This window comes from Balaenoptera acutorostrata, chromosome 2 (assembly GCF_949987535.1).
Source record: "Balaenoptera acutorostrata chromosome 2, mBalAcu1.1, whole genome shotgun sequence".
Taxonomy (NCBI): domain Eukaryota; kingdom Metazoa; phylum Chordata; class Mammalia; order Artiodactyla; family Balaenopteridae; genus Balaenoptera; species Balaenoptera acutorostrata.
The window spans coordinates 95,237,510-95,258,525 of record NC_080065.1 but is presented as its reverse complement, the minus strand read 5'-3'; the positions used below and the strand labels follow the sequence as shown (position 1 = coordinate 95,258,525).

Below are 21,016 nucleotides of genomic sequence, written 5' to 3'. Positions count from 1 at the left end.
GATAACTTGTTGGTAAAAAGAGGGTCATATTATCTCTTCACAGTCTGAACAGACTCTAGGTGAGGAAGAAAGGGATTCCTCAGGCCATTATATATGTTAGTCAGTTCTTCCATTTGTGACAAGGACATGGAGGAAACAGAAGCTAAGCTAAGAGCAGTGGGAAAAAAGTAAGAGTAAGCTCAGATTCCTCTAACCAAGAACAGAGAAGCTCTCCAGAAAAAAACCCAGAACGTAAACCACAGATCCTGCGTTTGCAGATTTTATAATATTAATAGCAATAATAGTAACAGCAACAATCCTTAAACAGCATCTTTATTTTCATAAATAAAGACCTTTGTCAAATTTAAAGTTCTTCTCCAAAAGAGTACTATCATTTCAATATGATGTTAGAACTTAATCTCAAATTTATGACTGCCGAGTATCTTAGAGATTAAAAAGTATTTGTGAAGACCTTTTAATAACTCAATCTTTGTGAAGAATTAGAATACACCATAATAAATCATCTCTGTACAATTGTGGAAATCTCCCACAAGGCAAATAAATATCCAGAGAAATCTTCCTTTCTCATCCCTTTTGTTGCAGGGGGTAGGGGGGCAACTTCCTTATGCTTTCATGCCGCATACTTAACAGAAGTGTGAGCTAAAATGATAGCTTTGCATATACACCCAGACTCTCCTTCATACTGACCAAGGATTGAACCAAGGTGACTTGTTTATAAAACCCGGCAGAGCTTGATGCTACCAGTGCCAAGTTGCCCTGGCAATGTAATGAATTTCTTTGGAGATAAAGAATTTACAGGACCCTATATTTCTTTCTATTCCTTTACAGGAAGTACCAGCTTCAGGACCTAAGACATGGGGGTAGGGCCACGTGGGGGGATTTTTTTCAAAGAAAGGAGGTGAGGTTGCTGCGGGTGGAGGTGAGGATGGAAGACAAAGAAGAATGAAAGGATCTAAAGTCCTATAAAATAAATGAGAAAGGGAGAGTCAGTAAGAGACTAGCTGGGCCTGCCTAATCTAAAGGTAAGGAGGTAATTTACAGAGAAACGACCCTTGTAAAGTGCTTCATTTGTTAACTCCTATCTACTTCTCTATTTTCACTAGCAGTAAGCAAACAGAAAAAGAACACAGTGTTGAAGTATAATTTTCAAAAAAGGAAAAACAGGACTTTCATATAAATATAGGGTAAGCATTTTTCTTAAGATTTATTTACTTCATTGAGGAACCCAGAAGAATAAAGCTGATTCACATAAAGGGGAGAAGAAAAAGAATGCTGGAATAAGATGGCAGTTACAAAACTGGTTAATGTCTCACCAGGGCAAATAAAATGTAACAGTTGTCTGTTAACAAAAGGTTATCTTTTCTGCTGGACAAAAATAATTTGTATCTCTATCAAAACCACTGATAATTTATCAACCTTCTGCAAATTAACATCCACATTTGATGAGTCTGGACCCTAATTAACAGTGTAGGGGAGGAAAAAAAATTTTCCCTCTACCCCCTGAATTCCTAGCTGAGACTCTATGATAAAAGATTAACAAGAGAAAAATAAACGAGTTTACTAATATGTATACCTCATGTGTACCTGAGAGAAACTCAGCAGGGGGAAAAAAAAAAGGACCTCCCCAAGGTGGCTTAGAATTCAGGATTAAATACCATCTTAATAGGGAAAGGGTTGGGGGATGTAGGTAGGACTCTTAGGGGAGAGTAAATGATTTTTAGGAAAGATGAATGGGCCCTTAGAAGAATAGGTGGGAGGTGTGATCATCTGTGACAAAGTCTGTGAGGATGTGGTGTTGACTTCTATTCTCCTCTCCTTTGAAAGAAGTCAATCTTCCCTGGTTGATTAAACTCCTGGAAGGGGATCTATGACATCTGAGTTCCTTTTGGAGGATCAGTTTTTAGGCAGATAAGGGGAATTCAGAGAAAGCCTCTCCCTGCATTTATGGTTTTCCAAGTGCCAGCAGCTCAAAATAATTAAAATGCCAAAATGACATATTTTAGGGTGGCATGCACTGAACTCCTATAGTCATATTTGGGGTGGTGTATTCTGCTACCCTTCATTCAGAAACGGTAAGCCAAACAAGGTTACATCTCCTGTAGCCTCCGATGACTTGTAAGGAGCTCTAATATGAATTTGAAAGGGTAACCAGTAATCTTCCATTTCCAAATTTTTCATAACTCTTTAAGAATTTTCAAACTCCTTGATGATTTATTTTGAAATTCAGCTTCAATCATTTGGAAGTGACAATTCAAGACTCTGAAGAAATTTTATCAACCCTATATTCTAGACCCGTTCATAGCTACTCTCAAAAATCCAATATTTCATTTGTACTGTCTTAATTTCCTGAAAATCCCAAAGTTGATAAGCATGCCCTATGCTTAAGAATTTCCTGTTCATAGATTCCAAACAATGTCCAGAAGAGGGTGCTGACAGAACAATCAGCCTTGCTCCGACCACAGAGACAGGACACATCCTCTTGACCAAAGGTTTCAATATGGGAATCCCAAGTTTGGCAAGTACCATAATGATTATAGCATTATATTAGGATCATTAACATCACAGTAATTAATACTACCAAAGAAGAAATGGAAAGTTCCTTATATTAAAAGCAAATCAGGGATACATAAAAAAATTGGTGAAGACCTTTTAAATGAGGGAAGACATGGGGAGACAAATGACGACTTTAACTTTTCATCAACTTTCTATATTGGTTCAAATACTTTATATCTTTTTTTTTAATCTATAAGTTGAGCTTTATTTTGAGTTCACATGATCCCCAAGGCAGCTTTTATTTATTTATTTTTTCAAATATAATAATCCTGTTGTATCATTTTTTTAACATCTTTATTGGAATATAATTGCTTTACAGTGGTGTGTTAGTTTCTGCTGTATAACAAAGTGAATCAGCTATACATATACATATATCCCCATATCTCCTCCCTCTTGCATTTCCCTCCCACCCTCCCTATCCCACCCCTCTAGGTGGTCACAAAGCACCAAGCTGATCTCCCTGTGCTACGCAGCTGCTTCCCACTAGCTATCTATTTTACGTTTGGTAGTGTGCATATGTCCATGCCACTCTCTCACTTCGTCCCAGGTTGCCCTTCCCCCTCCCCGTGTCCTCAAGTCCATTCTCTACGTCTGCGTCTTTATTCCTGTCCTGTCCCTAGGTTCTTCAGAACCATTTTTTTTTTTTAGATTCCATATATATGTGTTAGCATATGGTATTTGTTTTTCTCTTTCTGACTTACTTCACTCTGTATGACAGTCTCTAGGTCCATCCACCTCACTACAAATAACTCAATTTCGTTTCTTTTCATGGCTGAGTAATATTCCATTGTGTATATGTGCCACATCTTCTTTATCCATTCATCTGTCGATGGACACTTAAGTTGCTTCCATGTCCTGGCTATTGTAAATCAAATACTTTATATCTTGTACATAACTTCTTTTCTAGTATAATCAGTCATAATTAATCATTATAAATGAATTAATATTTTTCTTAATAAAAATTAATAAACCTGGTAATAAATACTTAAAAAACCAAGTAGCATGACTGCAAGAATCTATGAAGAAACTGATATTTTGTTCAGTAATTTATCAGTGTTGTAGCTAGCAAATAAAACTTCAGTTGTGTTTTATGCTTTATAATACTTAAATATGTCACTACTTAGAATCTATAACATTATAATTAATACTTGCACTCTTCTCTGAAATACAAATCTTTGGAGAGAAAATCCATCAGCAAACAGGCAGTATATCCTTTCCACTGCACCTCTTCTCTACTAAACCAAAGTGTTTCATTTTGTTTTGCTGATAGTTTTAGGAATACAGTACAGATTGCACTGGCAGTTTCTCTGTTACTCTGTGGTGCTAAGTCAACTTAGCTAAGTTGGAACTATGTTTCCCAGAGTTCTCTTTCCTGTGTGGTTCTGTCTGGACATGAGAGACACTCCATGTGAAGGCCAGAGGTAGAAGTGAAGAAGTCATACTATTTATGCTCTGAAAGTTGTTGCCAATCTGCTGCTTCCCTACTTGGTGCATCAGACTTGTAGCCACTCCAGCTTCCCGAGGCCACCTCCTTCAGCTTCTCTGAGTCCTGGGCTAGATGTGAGGGTGGTTCCCTGATAATGGGTGCCAGCTCTCCTGCAGGTCACCCACAGCATCAAGGTTGGACATGGTTCAGAGATAGAAGTGGGTTCCAGTTTGTCCTCATGGGGTCTCAGTTTGTGTTCATGCATTCCCATTTGTCCTGCTGTCCTCTACATCCAGCTTTCCTTCTTATCTGCTGATCTGATAGACCTAGAGTAACTTTAGACTCAACACAGACGCAGAACAACAGCCTGCATAGGTTGCTTCACCATAGATCCTTTATTCTTTTTTTAAATTGAATTATAGTTGATTTACAATGTTGTGTTAATTTCTGCTGTACAGCAAAGTGATTCAGTTATACATATATATATTCTTTTTCATATTCTTTTCCATTACGGTTTATCTCAGGATATTGAATATAGTTCCCTGTGCTATACAGTAGGGACCTTGTTTATCCATTCTATATATAATAGTTTGCATCTGCTAAACCCAAACTCCCAATCCATCCTTCCATCACCACTCCTCCCCCTTGGCAACCACAAGTCTATTCTCTATGTCTGTGAGTCTGTTTCTGTAGATCCTTTATTCTATATCATGGGTAGCCACTCTGCTTCTCAGATAAAAACTCTAATTGCCACAAGTTTCTATGTACAACATCATCTTGTTGCCTTTGCATTTTGAACAGTGTGTTAAGCCTCAAAGTCATAATAGGCACTGTGTTTGGTAGAAGGAGAAGAAGACAGGTATTTGGTAGTAGAAGAAAAGAAGGGATGCTTAGAAAGGTAAATCTTGTGTAGGATGCTACCAGAAGCTTCTCAATGTTAAAAACGCCTGTGTCATTTATCAGTTTCTCTCTCTCATCTCCAAACCCATCTTTCCTTGCCCTGCTTTATGATCCTGAAGCTGGACATTTGTCCTCTGTCAGCAGGGGCACTGGAGCGCCACTGGGGCAGGACGGGAATGCTGCTTCTGCTGGACTCTTCCCTGCTGGCTCTTGTGTTGGGTGGAGGCCAGTAGCACAGGACACGCAGTGGCACTCATCCCCAGTAAGTTTCAGTGCCACCATCTGGGGCACTTCTTGGTGGGTTTTGCTACCACCCTGGTGGGCAGCGTCCCAGTGAATTCCTCCGTGGGCACCTTCTCAGTGATGCGCCAGTGGGTGGCATCCCAGCCAGCTGGGCCGACACTCCGGAGAGCTGGCTTCCTGCTGCCAACCCTGGCCCACGGCATCTCAGGGAATTTCTCTGCCATCCAGTGGGTACCAGCCACTCCTTGTCAAGGGGGTCTGAATCTCAGCCCTGGGCGAAGGGAGGGCCCTCTTCCAAATATATTCCTTCCTTGGGTACTTGACTCAGTTTTAGAGGGAGTGACTGCTCTTAACGTGTACTATTCCTGTATTCATTAGATTTTCTTGACGCCTCAGTAGGTAATCCCCTGCTACTAGTTAATCACTTTTTATGTTAAACTTTCCCTGTGTGAATTAGTGTGTGCTTCTTGTCTCCTAACTGGGCACTGATAAAATGCCTTTTGCTCTTAGTAGCTACTTTAAAAAAAAAACACAAAAACCCAAACCCCAGAATCTAATTTTATTAGTTCAGGATTTGGTTTAGAAGGAACATAAATTACTTTTAATATGGTTTTATAAGTGAAGGGATTGCCCAAGTGTGCACTTTAGAGAGGCTATTTGCTTTCTTTGGCCACTTATAAGGGGTATTTCTCAAACTGGGATCCATGGACCACTGTGAGCAGACCCTGAGTCAACTATTGCTATGAAAGAAACCACCCTAAACACAACAGTTAAAACAACAATCTTTTATTATTTCTCACATATTTGACAGGAAGATGCCAAAGTCACATGACAAACAGTGAAGATACAGGAAAGGATGAAGAATTGGGGTTCAAAAGTCCCTTTACCACAGGGTCCAAGGAGTTATCAAGGGTCTATCAGTTTAAATCATATTTTTAAGTTGTATATTTTCCACTAACAATGAAATATCAGAAAGGGAATGTAAACAAACAATTCCTTTTAAAATCGCATCAAAAAAATAAAATACTTAGGAATAAACCTGACCAAGGAGGTGAAAGATTTGTATGCTGAGAACTACAAAACATTAATAAAGGAAACTGAAGATTATTCAAAGAAATGTAAAGATATCCCATGCTCTTGGATTGTAAGAATAAATATTGTTAAAATGGCCATATTACCCAAAGCAATATACAGATTTAATGCGATCCCATCAAATTACCTATGACATTTTTCACAGAACTAGAACAAATAATCCTAAAATTTATATGGAAACATAAAAGATCCAGAATTGCCAAAGCAATCCTGAGGAAAAAGAACAAAGTAGGAGGCATAACTCTCCCAGACTTCAGACAGTACTACAAAGCTACAGTAATCAAAACAGTGTGGTACTGGTACAAAAACAGACATATGGATCAATGGAAAAGAATAGAGAGCCCAGAAATAAACCCACACACCTATGGACAATTAATCTTTGACAAAGGAGGCAAGAACATACAATGGAGAAAAGACAGTCTCTTCAGCAAGAAGCAGTGGGAAAGCTGGACAGCTGCTTGTAAACCAATGAAGTTAGAACACACTCTCACACCATACACAAAACTAAACTCAAAATGGCTTAAAGACTTAAACATAAGACATGACACCATAAAAATCCTAAAAAAACATAGACAAAACATTCTCTGAGACTTGGTCAGTCTCCCAAGGCAATAGACATAAAAGCAAAATTAAACAAATGGGATCTAATCAAACTTATAAGCTTTTGTACAGCAAAGGAAACCATAAACAAAACAAAAAGACAACTTATGGACTGGGAGAAAATATTTGCAAATAATGTAACCGACAAGGGCTTAATTTCCAAAATATACAAACAGTTCATGCAACTCAATAACAAAAAAAAACCAACCCAATTGAAAAATGGGCAGAAGACTTAAAAAGACATTTCTCCAAAGAAGACATACAGATGGTCAAAAGGCACATGAAAAGATGCTCAAAGCTGCTCATTATTAGAAAAATGCAAATCAAAACTACAATGAGGTATCACCTCACACTGGTCAGAGTGGCCATCATTAAAATGTCTACAAGTAACAAATGCTAGAGAGGGTGTGGAGAAAAGGGAACCCTCCTACATTGTTGGTGGGAATGTAAAATGGTATAGCCACTATGGAAAACAGTATGGAGGTTCCTTAAAAAACTAAAAATAGAGTTGCCATATGATCCAGTAATCTCACTCCTGGGCATATATCCAGAAAAGATGAAAATTCTAATTCTAAAAGATACATGCACCCCAATGTTCATAGCAGCCCTATTTACAATAGCCAAGACATGGAAGCAACCTAAATGTCCACTGACAGATGAATGAATAAAGATGTAGTATATATACACAATGGAGTATTACTCAGCCATTAAAATAATGCCATTTGCAGCAACATGGATGCAACTAGAGATTATCATACTAAGTGAAGTAAGTCAGAAAAAGGAAGACAAATACCATATGATATCACCTATATGTGGAATCTAAAATACAACACAAATGAACATATCTACGAAACAGAAACAGACTCACAGACATAGAGAACAGACTTGTGGTTGCCAAGGGGTGGGGGGGAACGGGGGAGGGATGGAGGGGAAGTTCTGGGGTAGCAGTTGCAAACTAGTATATATAGGATGGATAAACAACAAGGTCCTACTGTATAGCACAGGGAACTATATTCAATATCCTGTGATAAACCATAATGGAAAAGAATATAAAAAAAGACTGTATGTATATGTATAACTGAACCACTTAGCTGTACAGCAGAAATTAACACATTGTATATCATGTATATTTCAATAAAATATATTTTAAAAATTGTGCATTTTCAATTCAGTGAGAAAATAAAAAACATAATCACTGTCATAGATTGCAAGTGCCTGCATTTGCACTTTGGTCTGGTTCTCACCAAAGATCACCTTAAGTGAGCATGTACAACTTTATTTCTTCATTCGTGGAGTTATAACTTAAAAAAAAAAAACTCCTGCAGCCAGTTAAGCCGACCGTGCTCTTTTCTCCGTGGGGGCCCGGTGTGCAATGGCTGCAAAGAGCAGCCTCCTTGGTAGTGTATGCAGCCTGTTGCCTGTACAGGTTGCCCGAAGGGACCTTGGAGACAGCCCTTTCCAGTGGACATTCATGTCTGGCCTCGGGCCGTCCCCAGTCTAGGCTCCAGACAGGTACACAGGGTGCCTTGGGAAAGGCCTCGGGCATAGTGGCCAGAGTCTACGTTGGCGAAGTCATCATGCCCATCCACACCAGGCTGCAGAACGAGGAGCACGTGGTTGGGGCCCTGTGCAGGGCCAAGTTCGGGTTCCCTGGCCGCCGGGACATCTGCATCTCCAGGGAGTGGGGATTTGCTGGGTGTAATGCAGATGAATCTGAAGGCATGGCGGCTGAGAAGTGGCTCATCCCAGATGGCTCTGGGGTCAAATACATCCCTAATCGTGGCCCCTGGACAGAGGCACTCATGAGACCTTGGCCCTGTCCCTTCCTCACTGAGGCCAATCAGTGAATCCCACTTCCTAACAAAAAAAGAATAGTAATAAAGTCTTAGATATGGAAAAAAAAAAAAAAAAAAAAAAAAAAAAAAAAAAAAAAAAAAACTTATTCAACGTATTCTAATGAATACTACTGAATAGGTCACCACCATTGATTATGTGTTCATTATAAGCTTTTATAAACATATAACATTGATAAAAGAGATTTTCACATTTTGAGTTATGGAGAAGTCATTCTGGCTTATACATGAGTTAACTTGAATTTTATGCTAACTAAAATAGCCTGTTTGTGGACTATCAAACATACACTGTACATCTGTTTTAATTAAGAAAGAAAAGGGCCAGAAGTAAAGAATGTTTATGTTAGAAATAAAGATTAAATGCCTCCCTTCCTGGGACGCCAATGCTAGTACCCCCTCAACGATAAGACACCCTTCCCAGCTGCCAAGGCCATGTTGACTCGTTATGTACGTGCTGATCTGCTTTTTTTTTTTAATCTTGAAGGAATGTATCCCTGACTTGTTTAATGTTCTTTGTTCTGACAAGATATAAAACTGTGCTGAAAACCATGCTTCTCCAGGGCAGTTCCTCAGAGCTATCTGAGAGGCTGTCTTCTGAGCAATAGTCCTCAGCTGGGTTCAAATAAAACACTTTTCTATTACTATTTTAGGTTGTTTATTGATTATTTTCATCAACAACATATATACAGAAAAGTGTGCCAACTGTAAGTATATGAGTCATGACTTTTATTTTTTTTTTGGTTGCATTGTGTGGCTTGTGGGATTTTAGTTCCCCGACCAGGGATTGAACCCGGGCTCTCGGCAGTGAGAATGTGGAGTCCTAACCACTAGACTGCCAGGGAATTCCCAGATCATGACTTTTAATAAAGTGAACACTCCTGCATGAGCTGGGTGCTCAACATGTAAGGGGAGTGTTTCTCAAACTGGCCTCTGCAAAGGCCATCACAGGCAGGGTTCCATCAGTTCCAAAACTTCACCAATAATACAAAAAGAGAACCTGGCTGTGGGAAGCCCAGGGGCTGACCAGGATTGAAGGGAGAACAGAACAAAATCCAAGCAGTTACTGTTAAGGTTAAGAATCAAGGAGTCAAGCAGAGGTAGGAAACAGCCAACTCCTGCTGTTTTCACCAGTAGGTCTGCTGAAGAAAACTGGTGGGCCTCACGCCCTGAACCCTTCAGAGCGGGGGCCACTAAATTTTCATCAGTCTGTAACATAGATTCTTGCTATAACCCATACTGCCACATCACTGTCTGTCTTGAAAAAGGCTGAGCTGATATAGTAAAGAGTAAAGTTCAACTTGCTGCAAATTATTTGTAAAAGCATAGCCTAAATCCAGGCCCATGCCAGAGAAAGATGACTTATTTCCTGCTACTTGCCTAGTCTCCTGGGCACACAGGAAGATGAGATTAGGAGAGTTAATAGTTCTACTCAAACTGAGCAAGAATGTCCTTCAAGGGTGACCAAGTGGCAAACAGTGCAATAACTATGGGTTCTTTTACAGGTTTTATGAGACATAGTTACACCCTAGTAGTGATTGTGTGTATGTTTTTAATATATTTAAAATTTTTTTAGAAAAGTTGCAAAGATGGGACAGAGAGTTCTCACATACTTCACACCCAATTTCCCCTATTATGAACATCTTACATGATTATGGTACAGTGTCACAATTAATGAATCAATACTGATAATTATTATTAACTAAAATCCATAATTTATCCAGGTTTCCTTAGTTTTTACCTGATGTCCCAGCCAGGGTACCACAAATAAGAAGTTGTCAGATCTTCTTAGGCTCCTTTTAGCTGTGAGTTTCTCTTTTTCAGACTTTCCTTACTTTTGATATCCTTGACAATTTCAAAGAGTACTGGTCAAGTATTTTGCAGAATGCCTTTTAATTGGGATTTGTCTGATGATTGTACTGTAATTTTTGCTGCGTATTTAGGATTGTTAGTGCCTTCAAACACGTCACCAAAAATGTCAGAATTAGAAAATATGCCTCAAACACAAGAAGTCTGAAAACCATTAGTCTACCTCAAAGCAGATTGTAAATATACGTAAATGAAGTTGTCAAGAAAAATGGTACAGATGAACCGGTTTGCAGGGCAGAAGTTGAGACACAGATGTAGAGAACAAACGTATGGACACCAAGGGGGGAAAACCGCGGTGGGGTGGGGATGGTGGTGTGCTGAATTGGGCGATTGGGATTGACATGTATACACTGATGTGTATAAAATTGATGACTAATAAGAACATGCAGTATAAAAAAAAAACAAAAAAAAACTAATACTAAACTTTATTTGGGTTATTTGTATGGAAATATGTTAATTTAAATGTTTCAGACATTACATGAAATTTCTAAAAATCTTATACGTTCTGGTATAATGTTATAAGTCATAATTCTAGTTATTACTTTGAAATGTATATCTCAGAAATAACTAAATTTCCTTGTCAATTGCATTATTATGAACTTTCATCAAATCTTTAACTGTGGTCATTTTTAAGTCTTTTGTCATTTACAGACAGTTCTGGGTGTACTCTGATGCTTTTGCAAAAATGTTCCTATAAAAGTGTTTCGTCTTCAAGGAGTTCATGGAAAAGACTCTGACAAGTACAGGTTTCTGGTAACTGACTATACTGCTGAACTGAATGAATAAGCATTTTCAGAACTCTAATGGAAAACTGATGAATTCATAAAAGTGCTAACAAAAGATCAAGATAAAAAAAATTAATTACATGGGACTGAGTGAACTGATGAGGATGATTATAATTTTTGTGACTTTCTGTTTGAATTAAAAAAAAAAATCCCACAAGGACTCAGAGGCAAAAAATATACAAATCAATTTTCACTGCAAAGGAGCTGTTACAGTGGAGGATTACTGGACTCAATGTCAATATTATGACATAGAAAAAAAAATATATATATGTGTCATCTTGGGCATGTTACTTAACTTCTTGTCTCATACGTAAAATGCGATAGTAGTAGATTGTTGGGAAATTATGTGAGATAGTATATGTAATGTAGAGCACTTAGAATGGTATATGGTTCAACCAAAGACTAAAAAAACAAACAAACAAACAAAAACAAACAAACAAAAGATGCTTATACCACCTCTGGTTTCAAACTTCAGTTTCAAAAAGCAAGGTAGGTTTACAGACCTTTCACACAGTGGCTAGATAGCAACCCTAATTTATAAACTGTCTGCATGTCACCCCAACATGATCCAGGTCATCAGCCAACCCCACCTCGTTCCCCAGCTCTAGCTTAAAAGGGAAGACAATAGCTTTTCACCCAAAGGTCATCACGGTAATAATTCATCCTGAGGTAAAAAAGAAGTTTAAACTAAGCATAATGGAATTCTAAGCTGTTCCATAGTTTTCAACAGAATATGTTTTTAAAGTACAAGCAGAAACAATGATCAAACTTTCAATGAAATATTTTCTTGTTTGCTTTTCAGACGAGTAAAGTCCAAATTAGGGAACACAAAGAATTATATCTTATTAACTTGTAATGTCTGGTCCCAGAAAATATTCTATGGTGAAGCCAGTGTAGATATTCTAGTAATTAAATCGGTACAACATACAGACTTAAAACATTTTTTAGGCAACCACTCTCTCAATAGTGAGAGCGAAGTCACCAATCTTAAGTATTTGGAGCCCTTAACATTATTGGCAATGCTGGGAATGGTACATTTAGCTCAATAAAAAAGACAATACCCGATATGTCCCCTGGAGCTCAAAATTCAAATATTTGTATTGGCATACACACAGGCCTAAAGATGTGTTCTCCGAACCAGAAAGGACTCACCGTGTTGGCCAGCTCTAGATAGCTTCCTCCTACAGAGTCGCCAAAACGCGGGGACTGTGTGAGCAGCTTGTGGAGAGCAGCAGCCTGCTGATGCAAAGAGCTTCCCCCATACTCAAGAAGCTTCTGTAGGGCTGACTGACTCTGCAAGTCCGGGCTCTGGAGGTCCCTGGCTCCCGAGTCGTATTCCCAGCTTTCCCTGGCCGCTGATAAGGCACCTAGGTCCAGGAGAGGCAGGGGCGAAAAAAAGATGTTTCCTGCATTAGCCTGGGGGAGGCCAAGAGGCAATGATTTGGAACCGCCTAACTCATCCACGTGCCAGCGCGTCAGAACACATGTGGCGCCCAGGCTGCATGCTAAGCACTTTCCCTTTCAAAGTGACACATGAGGAGCTTGGAGATAAAAGCAGTTTTAGGCAAAGCATTCAGAAATAACTATCCAATGAATACGTGCCTTCCCCCCACCCCAAGAGAAATGTTTAGCAAAAAGCACAGAAGAGCCAAGAAAAGGGAATCCAGATCAGAGCTACAGCTGTCTGTGATTTACACAGTGTTACTGTATGATTAGCCTCTTACTGTCATCCTTTTTCCCAGTCGAGGAGGATGGGAGCAAGAGAGAAGATAGAAAGTTAGATCTGGCACTTTGTCATAATTTTCTAGTGTCCATGTACTCTTAACTGGAAGAAGCTACGGGAAGCTAGACTGTGTTTGCCAGTTAGGTGTAGCCACATGGCTGAGCTCTGAACAATAGAATGTGAACAGAAGTGATAAGCATAGCTTCAGAGGCTAGCTTATAAAACCCCCAGCATTTGATTCTTCAGGCCCTTTGCCTCTGGCCTGGTTCAGATGGGCATGGCACCCTTGGAAGCCACGTGGTACAGATGGCAAAGCCGCACAATGGAAGATGCCTGGATCTATGAATTACCTCCTGCCAGGGGGCTGTCGGCTGAACCCAGGTACCATTTCAACTTTATGTGATCAGGAAAGGGAAACTTCTTCTGTGATTGATCCACCATATATTTTTGGTTTGTTTGTGAGAGCAGCTAGGATTACCAGACTATCACAGCAGATTAGAACCTAATTAAAGATGATAATCATTATAATAGCATGGGTAAGTACAATGAAAAGTAGACCTAGAGAAGGTCTAAACCCGACTGCCCTCAAGAAGGATGGGTGATATTCAGGGAAACCTTACTGGAGGAGAAAGACTGATGCTTCAGTCTCCACCTTTGCTAGAAAAATTAGATTTGGGGTAAAGCTTGCTTCTTTGTGTTCACTACTGAATAGAAGTCCCTTGTGGGTGCAGCTGGCTGGTGGATCCTGGGTCACATGCCTCTATCTTAGCTGCAGAGGAGGCTGGGAAATTTGTTTTCCGGCTTCCACTTTGGGGAGGTAGGATTTGTAAGATGAGACCTTTCCTAAGCATAGGAAGAGTATGCAAAAGGCCTGGGCAGCCAGAAAATATGACAACGAGCTACACACTGTTCTGGGGACAGAGAAGTGAGCATGATGAATTGCAGTCCCTGCTTGTGGAGTTTTCATTTTGGTGGGTCTTTAATACATGACTTTTAATTTAAAAAAAGGGATTCGTTAAAATGATTTAATTTGTACTATGAAAGGAGAACATATATAGATTCCTCTACAATTTACTTGAGTATAATTACATAGAGCAAACTACAAATTATGTACAGCGGGTTCTGATGTGAATTTCCAATCTCCCCTTACTGGGTACTGGTGAATTTCATCAATGGAATTAGGAAAACTGTCTTTGTCTGGAACCACTTCAGATGGTTTCCCTCTACTGTTCATGTTCTGCTGATCTTCTTCAGTCAACCTAACCCAACACTTTCTTCATACAATGCTGTATAGCTGGGGTGACATGTCTTTGTACCAAAGCAGACAACTCTGTTGTTATGTTTGCAATTGCCCAAAGTTTATTTTAATATTAAAGTCTACCAACTGTATTGCAAGGGTGGCTTTGCTTTCCATATCAGCATAGACTCCAAAATGCCTGCCCTTCCTTCCCACTGCTCCTCTGAATGCTGTCTGCCTAGCTGCCACACATTCTCTGTCCTGGCCCCAGCAATGTGTGGCCAGAAGACTGATCGATCTTAGAGTTGAAAAACGGGTTGAATCATTGATGGCCTGATAGCTCATACATAAGGCAAAAAAGCATAGCGTTGGGCCCTTGCCTTTTATGTTTCACCACGGTATCCCCAGTACCTTGCACATAGCCTGCGACATATCAGGAATTTAACACACATTTATTGAATGGATTGCTGAATTATTCACAGTTGTAGTACCCCAGGGTTTCACTTCTTAACCAGGAAAAGCAACATGGAGATTAATTTTAAAAATCAAAATAAATTATACACTTAAACTTTTTCTTTATGCAAAGTTCTTTATGAGAACTTCATTTCAAATAATAAAACACAACAGTTCTGGGATAAGACAGCCCAAGGAAGCTTCATTTGAATGTATTATGCTGTATTAACAGACCGAAACCCAGTTTTGGGCAGAGTTATATAATCAGGTTAGCCAAGCTCCATGTTAATCAGCAGGATCAAAAGGCCCTCACGCTATTACCATAACAATTTTTGCTGACGTGATGCTGAGAACTCAGATCCTCTGCTAAGGAGCCAAGGCAATCATATTAGCATCCACATAAATGGACCACAAAAAAACAAAGTGTATTTTTAAAAAAATACAGTAGATGTGTATAACTGAGTCACTCTGCTGTACAGCAGAAATTAACACAACATTGTAAATCAACTATACTTCAATTAAAAAAATACAGTAGACTATTCCCATTACTCTCTTTTAATCTGTCTTCACATTACATTTTTCTGGATAAAACCCAACATTCCTGAGGCAAAATTCGTCATTTAATTTGGAAGAACTCACTGAAAAATTTCAAAAATGTAGGTCTAGTAACCATCTTCCTTTTGCCCCTTGAAGCATGATGGTACCTGACGTTTACAGGCTCACTCTCAGCCTCATGCCAGTCTCTTTTCACTCCCTTGCTCACCTCAAAAGAAGCCTGTTGACCACGGGCGGATGGCCATGTTTTCTTTTCCTGAACATGGATACCATGTTCTATTGTCCCCCATGCTCACCAGACTCTCTGACGTCTCTTTTGCTAAGGACACTAATCCCATCATGAGGGCCCCATCACCATGACCTCATCTAACTATTCCCCTCCCAAAAGCCCCATCTCTAACAACTATCACATTGGCGGTTAGGGCTTCAACATATGAATTTTGGGGGGACACAAATATTCAGTCCATAATAACCACTGAGCAGCTGCTCTCCAGGCCAGTAAGGACAGTGGCTGTACAGCATCCCGTTAAACACCAAAGGCCAAAGCACTCCCTGGGCCTAGAGGTCTCTGCATACACAGAACCAAAGGAGGCCATAATATCTGCCACCATAATCCTCTAGGGTGCTCTGAAGTAAGAAGTAAGATGTATACTTTTAAAAATCTGAATACTTAGTGTTTAAAGGTGGCAGAGCACAGATTCCAAATGCTTCTCTTATCAGAAAAGCACAGGAAACAAGTGGCCATTTGACATCTTTATAAAATACATCACTGGGAAAACCCTGCTTTCAGAGAGGATGCTGTAACACAAAATCTGCCAAACATTGAGATCCTTGCTCTGCTGGGTACTTGGCTATAAACTACGGCTTTAATCCCATTTTCAAAGCGCCACCCAGGTTTGGTTTCAAAGCCTGCAATTAATGCACTTATTCACCAAAGGCACTATGCCACCTTCCCAAGGGCCAAGCTCCCTGTGAGAATCAAGCAAACCAACATTTGGAACACCTGAAATTTACCTTAAAGATACTACAACAACCATGACAGCTAACATTTATTCAAAGCCAATAAGGGCCAGGCACTGTTCTAAGAACCTTACATATAGTATGTTATATAGATCCACCCACAGTCTATGAATAGCGAAGTTATTTTTCCATTTTAAGAAAAAAAGATATTTTCTCTCTTTTAGCTTCATTTTATAGACTTTGCTCATTTGCATAGAATAGTGGTTAAGAGCTGGGGTTTTGTGGTCAGATTCACCGAGGTCAAGTCAAGAGTCACCATGACCAGCTATGTGACCTCAAGCAAATTATTTAACCTAAGCTTCAGTTTTCTCAACTTTAAAATGGGGATAATAATATGTATTTCATAGAGATGCTGTGAGAGTCAAATAAGATTAAAATATGTAGAACGTATGAGCCAATCCCTGGTATATGACAAACTGATCAAGAAATGTGAGCAATTATCTGGTCACACCTCACAATTTTAGTTCTTTAGAACCCATTTTGGACAATTTATTAGGGAACGAATATATGAGGGAAATGTGTACCTCCCAAGTTCTGAAAGGTACCTGTTAAAATTATCAATTCTTTTTTTTTTATTTATGAGCTGTTTTTTTTTTAATTTTTTAAAAATTTATTTATTGTTGGCTGTATTGGGTCTTCATTGCTGTGAGGGGGCTTTCTCTAGTTGCAGTGAGCGGGGGCTACTCTTCATTGTGGTGCGCGGACTTCTCATTGCAGTGGCTTCTCTTGTTGCGGAGCACAGGCTCTAGGCATACGGGCTTCAGTAGTTGCAGCACGCGGACTCAGTAGTTGTGGCGCGTGGGCTCAGTAGTTGCTCCGTGGCATGTGGGATCTTCCCGGACCAGGGATCGAACTCATGTCCCCTGCATTGGCAGGCGGATTCTTAACCACTGCACTACCAGGGAAGTCTAAAATTACCAATTTTTAAAAAACAAACCTTTGGCGCCTAACCAGTGGCTAAATTTTCATCAATAGTTTTGTACTTAATATCAACTACAGACAATAAAAATAGCCAATTAGGTCACGGCCAAAGTTATGTTTCTCTGAGTATGGAATATTCCATTAACAACTCACAGTCTTTGGTTATCAGGTTTGATAGACTTTGCTTCCCTATTCTACTTGGCCAACTCCTACGTCCAGAGGACACCTGGCCTTCCTAACAGCTGTGTCCAGCACCGTAAGGAAATCTGCACAGCCCGGCAGTGGCGGCAGCAAGGGCTGAGGAGATATGATTTATTCATCAGACTTGTGCTCTGGCCACCCTAGACACCCCTGTTTTCTACCTCCAGTTCTTTTTTTTCCATCCTTCATTTGAATGCCCGGGGCCTCTCATCACATCACAGGAAGGTGATAATGCAGAGTGTTTAGGGGATCCTGAGACATGTATTAACAGTACTTTATGAGTGGTCATTAATCTTTCATTTATGTGGATTGTTTAGAGAACACTGCCTAATTTATTACCTTCAGTGGCAAGAGAGAAAATACTCCTTTTGAAACACTGGAAGCAGCTACCTTTCTGAATTCAGAACTACCACACCAACAGAAAGAAGCACAGGGGAATTTGAACAAATTGGCTGCCAGGTGTCAGCCTTCCCTGTTATAGCACATTTACTATTTCTAGATAATACTAACATCAACAGAAGCAGCAGTAAATCCTTTAGTCCAAAGGAGAATCACCATATGAGTCTTTGGTCATTTATTTTATTTTTTTTTTTTTATAGCTACTTTATTTATTTATTTATTTATTTTTTGGCTGTGTTGGGTCTTCGGTTCGTGCGAGGGCTTTCTCTGGTTACGGCAAGTGGGGGCCACTCTTCATCGCGGTGCGGGGACCGCTCTTCATCGCGGTGCGCGGGCCTTTCACTATCGCGGCCCCTCCCGTTGCAGGGCACAGGCTCCAGACGCGCAGGCTCAGTAGTTGTGGCTCACGGGCCCAGCTGCTCCGTGGCATGTGGGATCTTCCCAGACCAGGGCTCGAACCCGTGTCCCCTGCATTAGCAGGCAGATTCTCAACCACTGCGCCACCAGGGAAGCCCGGTCATTTATTAATGTCAATTCTTGGTACAAAATTCAGGAGCTCAATTCCCATGAGGGCCTCTAGCTTCCTACAGCACAAATTACATGCAAACACAGGCCAATTGTCTTAAAATCTGTGCCTGTGGTCTCAAGGAGAATTGGGTAGGAAAGGATAGTTAAAAAAACCTATGTATCCTTCTGGGAAAAACCAAAAAAACAAAAAGTAATTTGAAGCACATATCCTACTAAGGGGAGGTGAACCTGCTGTATAGCACAGGGAGCTCAGCTCAGTGCTCTGTGATGACCTAGATGGGTGCGATGGTGGGGGGAGTAGGAGGGAGGTCCAAGAGGGAGGGGACACATGTATACATGTAGCTGCTACACTTCGTTGTACAGCAGAAACTAACACAACATTGTAAAGCAACTATACTCCAATAAAAAAAAAGTCAGTTCTTTGGCCTTTGGCAATCTTTAGGAAGTGAGTCTATTAGCATCCTATTTTGAATACAGGTCACACGTGTCCCATCTGGGGACAAGGCACTGAATTTCAATGGAACATTAGGAATACAGTGGAAGATGCATTTTGAAATGCAACTCCCTCCCCCCTCCCCTGACCCCAAGACTATTGATAGGTGACAAGAAAGAAAGAAATGAAGAAATGTATTTCTTATTGAAGTGCACTTACCAATATCATCATCATTAGTGGATATTTCTGAACGTTCCACTCTGTACAAGTAAACTCAACAGTCCTTAATGTATTTAAGCACAGGCTTGAGAACACTAAATGGAAGATAGTTTAGAGACAACCAAAGGGATAGCTGGAACAAACAGCCTTTAAAATTCTTCTCCAGCTTGAGAGTCTATTGTTCTGTTCTTTACCAAATATAATATAAAAGGCAAAGTGTCTGCCCTACAGCAGTTAATAAAGATGCGGTGGTAATCATCTTTAACCTTTTTAAAAAACTAAAAATAATATTTGGCAGCTTGTTATCTTGGTTCGTCTAAACTAGACATATGAAGGAGATAAGCAAGAGGGTTGATTCGGGGCTAAAGAATTCAAAGGAGAATTTAGGGAAAGTGTGTTAAAATGAGGAGGCATTGGAGTAAAGAAGGGTTAACTGAGTTTCACTTGACCCTGAGGCTGGCTTGGGGTTGGGGGGGTAACACCTATGGTCTACAAGAATTTAAGATTTTTTAAAAAAGATTTGTTTCTCTTGGTATTTTGGATCAACTTATCCTTCTCTTACAAGGCATATTAATGCATCATGTATTCAGTAAGCCCTTGGTAGTCACTGATTTTTAAGTACCATAAGACGAAACGGGGATAAAGCTAATCTGGACCTATTATCTGTGGTGAGAAGCATCATACATATCCTTTGGTTGGCATGCCCATAGGGATGGTCGTATTTCTTGGCTGAAAATTAGTCTAATCAAAACGGGAAAATGCCGGGGAAGGGTGGGGGGAGGCGGGGAATACACAAATAGGAATACAAAAATTGAATGCTGATTCAAGCTTCTTAGCAAAAAATAGAATTATTTTTTATTCTTGAAAAGTTGGCATTTTTGTTTAAGCTTTTAAAAAGTGGTAGGTTATATTAATTTTCCAATGTTAAACCAAGCTTGCACTCAAGAGACAGACCCAACATAGTCAAAGTATGTGATATCTTGTTTATATATTATTGATTTTGGTTTGCTAGTATTTTGTTTATGATTTTTGCATCTCTGTTCAAAAGTAAAATTGGCCTATAATTTTTCTTTCTTACATTGTACCTGTCACGTTTTGGTATCAAGGTTATGTGTGAGTCTATGTGAGACTGGAATTATTTGTTCTTCCAGTGTTTGGTAAATCTTGCTGGTGAAGTTGTCTGGGTCTTGAGTGTTCTTTGTGGAAAGATTTTTTAAAATTACTGTTTTAATTTCATTCTTAGTTATAAAACTATTCAGATTTTATATTCCTTAATGAATTATAAAACTATTCAGATTTTATATTCCTTAATGAATCAGTTTTAGTAAGTTCTGTTTTCTGGAAATTTCTTCTAAACTTTATATCAGCAGAGAGCTATTTATAATATCTTCTTTTTGTTTATGTTTGCAGCATCTCTAGCAATGTCTGCTTTTCACTCCTGATACTGGGTATAATAATCCCTTATTTGGCTTGACTGGGTGACATAATCTTGACTCAGTTGCTATATGTGCAAATTAGAGGCCCCTGGATGCCCTATTCCTGCTACAAACATGCTACGCCTACATAGCATATGACCTCAGCCAACAAACCCAGATATTGCTAATCAACAGTGCCCAGGTGCTTTGCATTCCTAATACTGGACCAAGAGAGTTCATGGTCTTCTTTTCCTCTGACCTCAACCTGGAGAGCCTTCCTGGACTCCATGCTTGATTGGGTTGCCTGTTTGGCAGTAAAACTTTCCCACTCAGTATTCAATCCTTGCTCTCTAATGGTCTTTATTTATTTTTTTTCCTTTAACAACTATTTGTGCCTTATCTTTTTCCACTTTAGCATTCTTGCCAGGAAGAATCAATTTCATAAATCTTTTAGAAAAACCTATCTTTAGTCTGTACTGTGCCTCTATATTATGTGCTTGTTTTCTATTTCATTGATTTTGGTTATCTTTATTATATTCTTTCTTCTCTTCTATTTGTGTTTATTTTGTTGTTCTCTTTCTAAATTCTTGGAAT

The 21,016-nt window shown here is 39.5% G+C and overlaps 1 protein-coding gene and 1 non-coding gene across 2 annotated transcripts in view; one reads left to right on the top strand and one right to left on the bottom strand.

Annotated features, from left to right (window-relative positions):
• MCC (MCC regulator of WNT signaling pathway) overlaps positions 1–21,016 on the bottom strand; it is a 430,278-nt gene that overhangs the window by 319,308 nt on the left and 89,954 nt on the right. Inside the window, exon 3 of the mRNA XM_007192096.3 lies at positions 12,471–12,685. Coding sequence (XP_007192158.3) covers positions 12,471–12,685 — 215 coding nt within the window. The remainder of the gene's footprint in view (positions 1–12,470; positions 12,686–21,016) is intronic.
• On the top strand, positions 8,134–8,268 carry LOC130707432 (small nucleolar RNA SNORA70). The gene has a single exon (XR_009007327.1). It is a non-coding gene; the product is annotated as a small nucleolar RNA SNORA70 (small nucleolar RNA).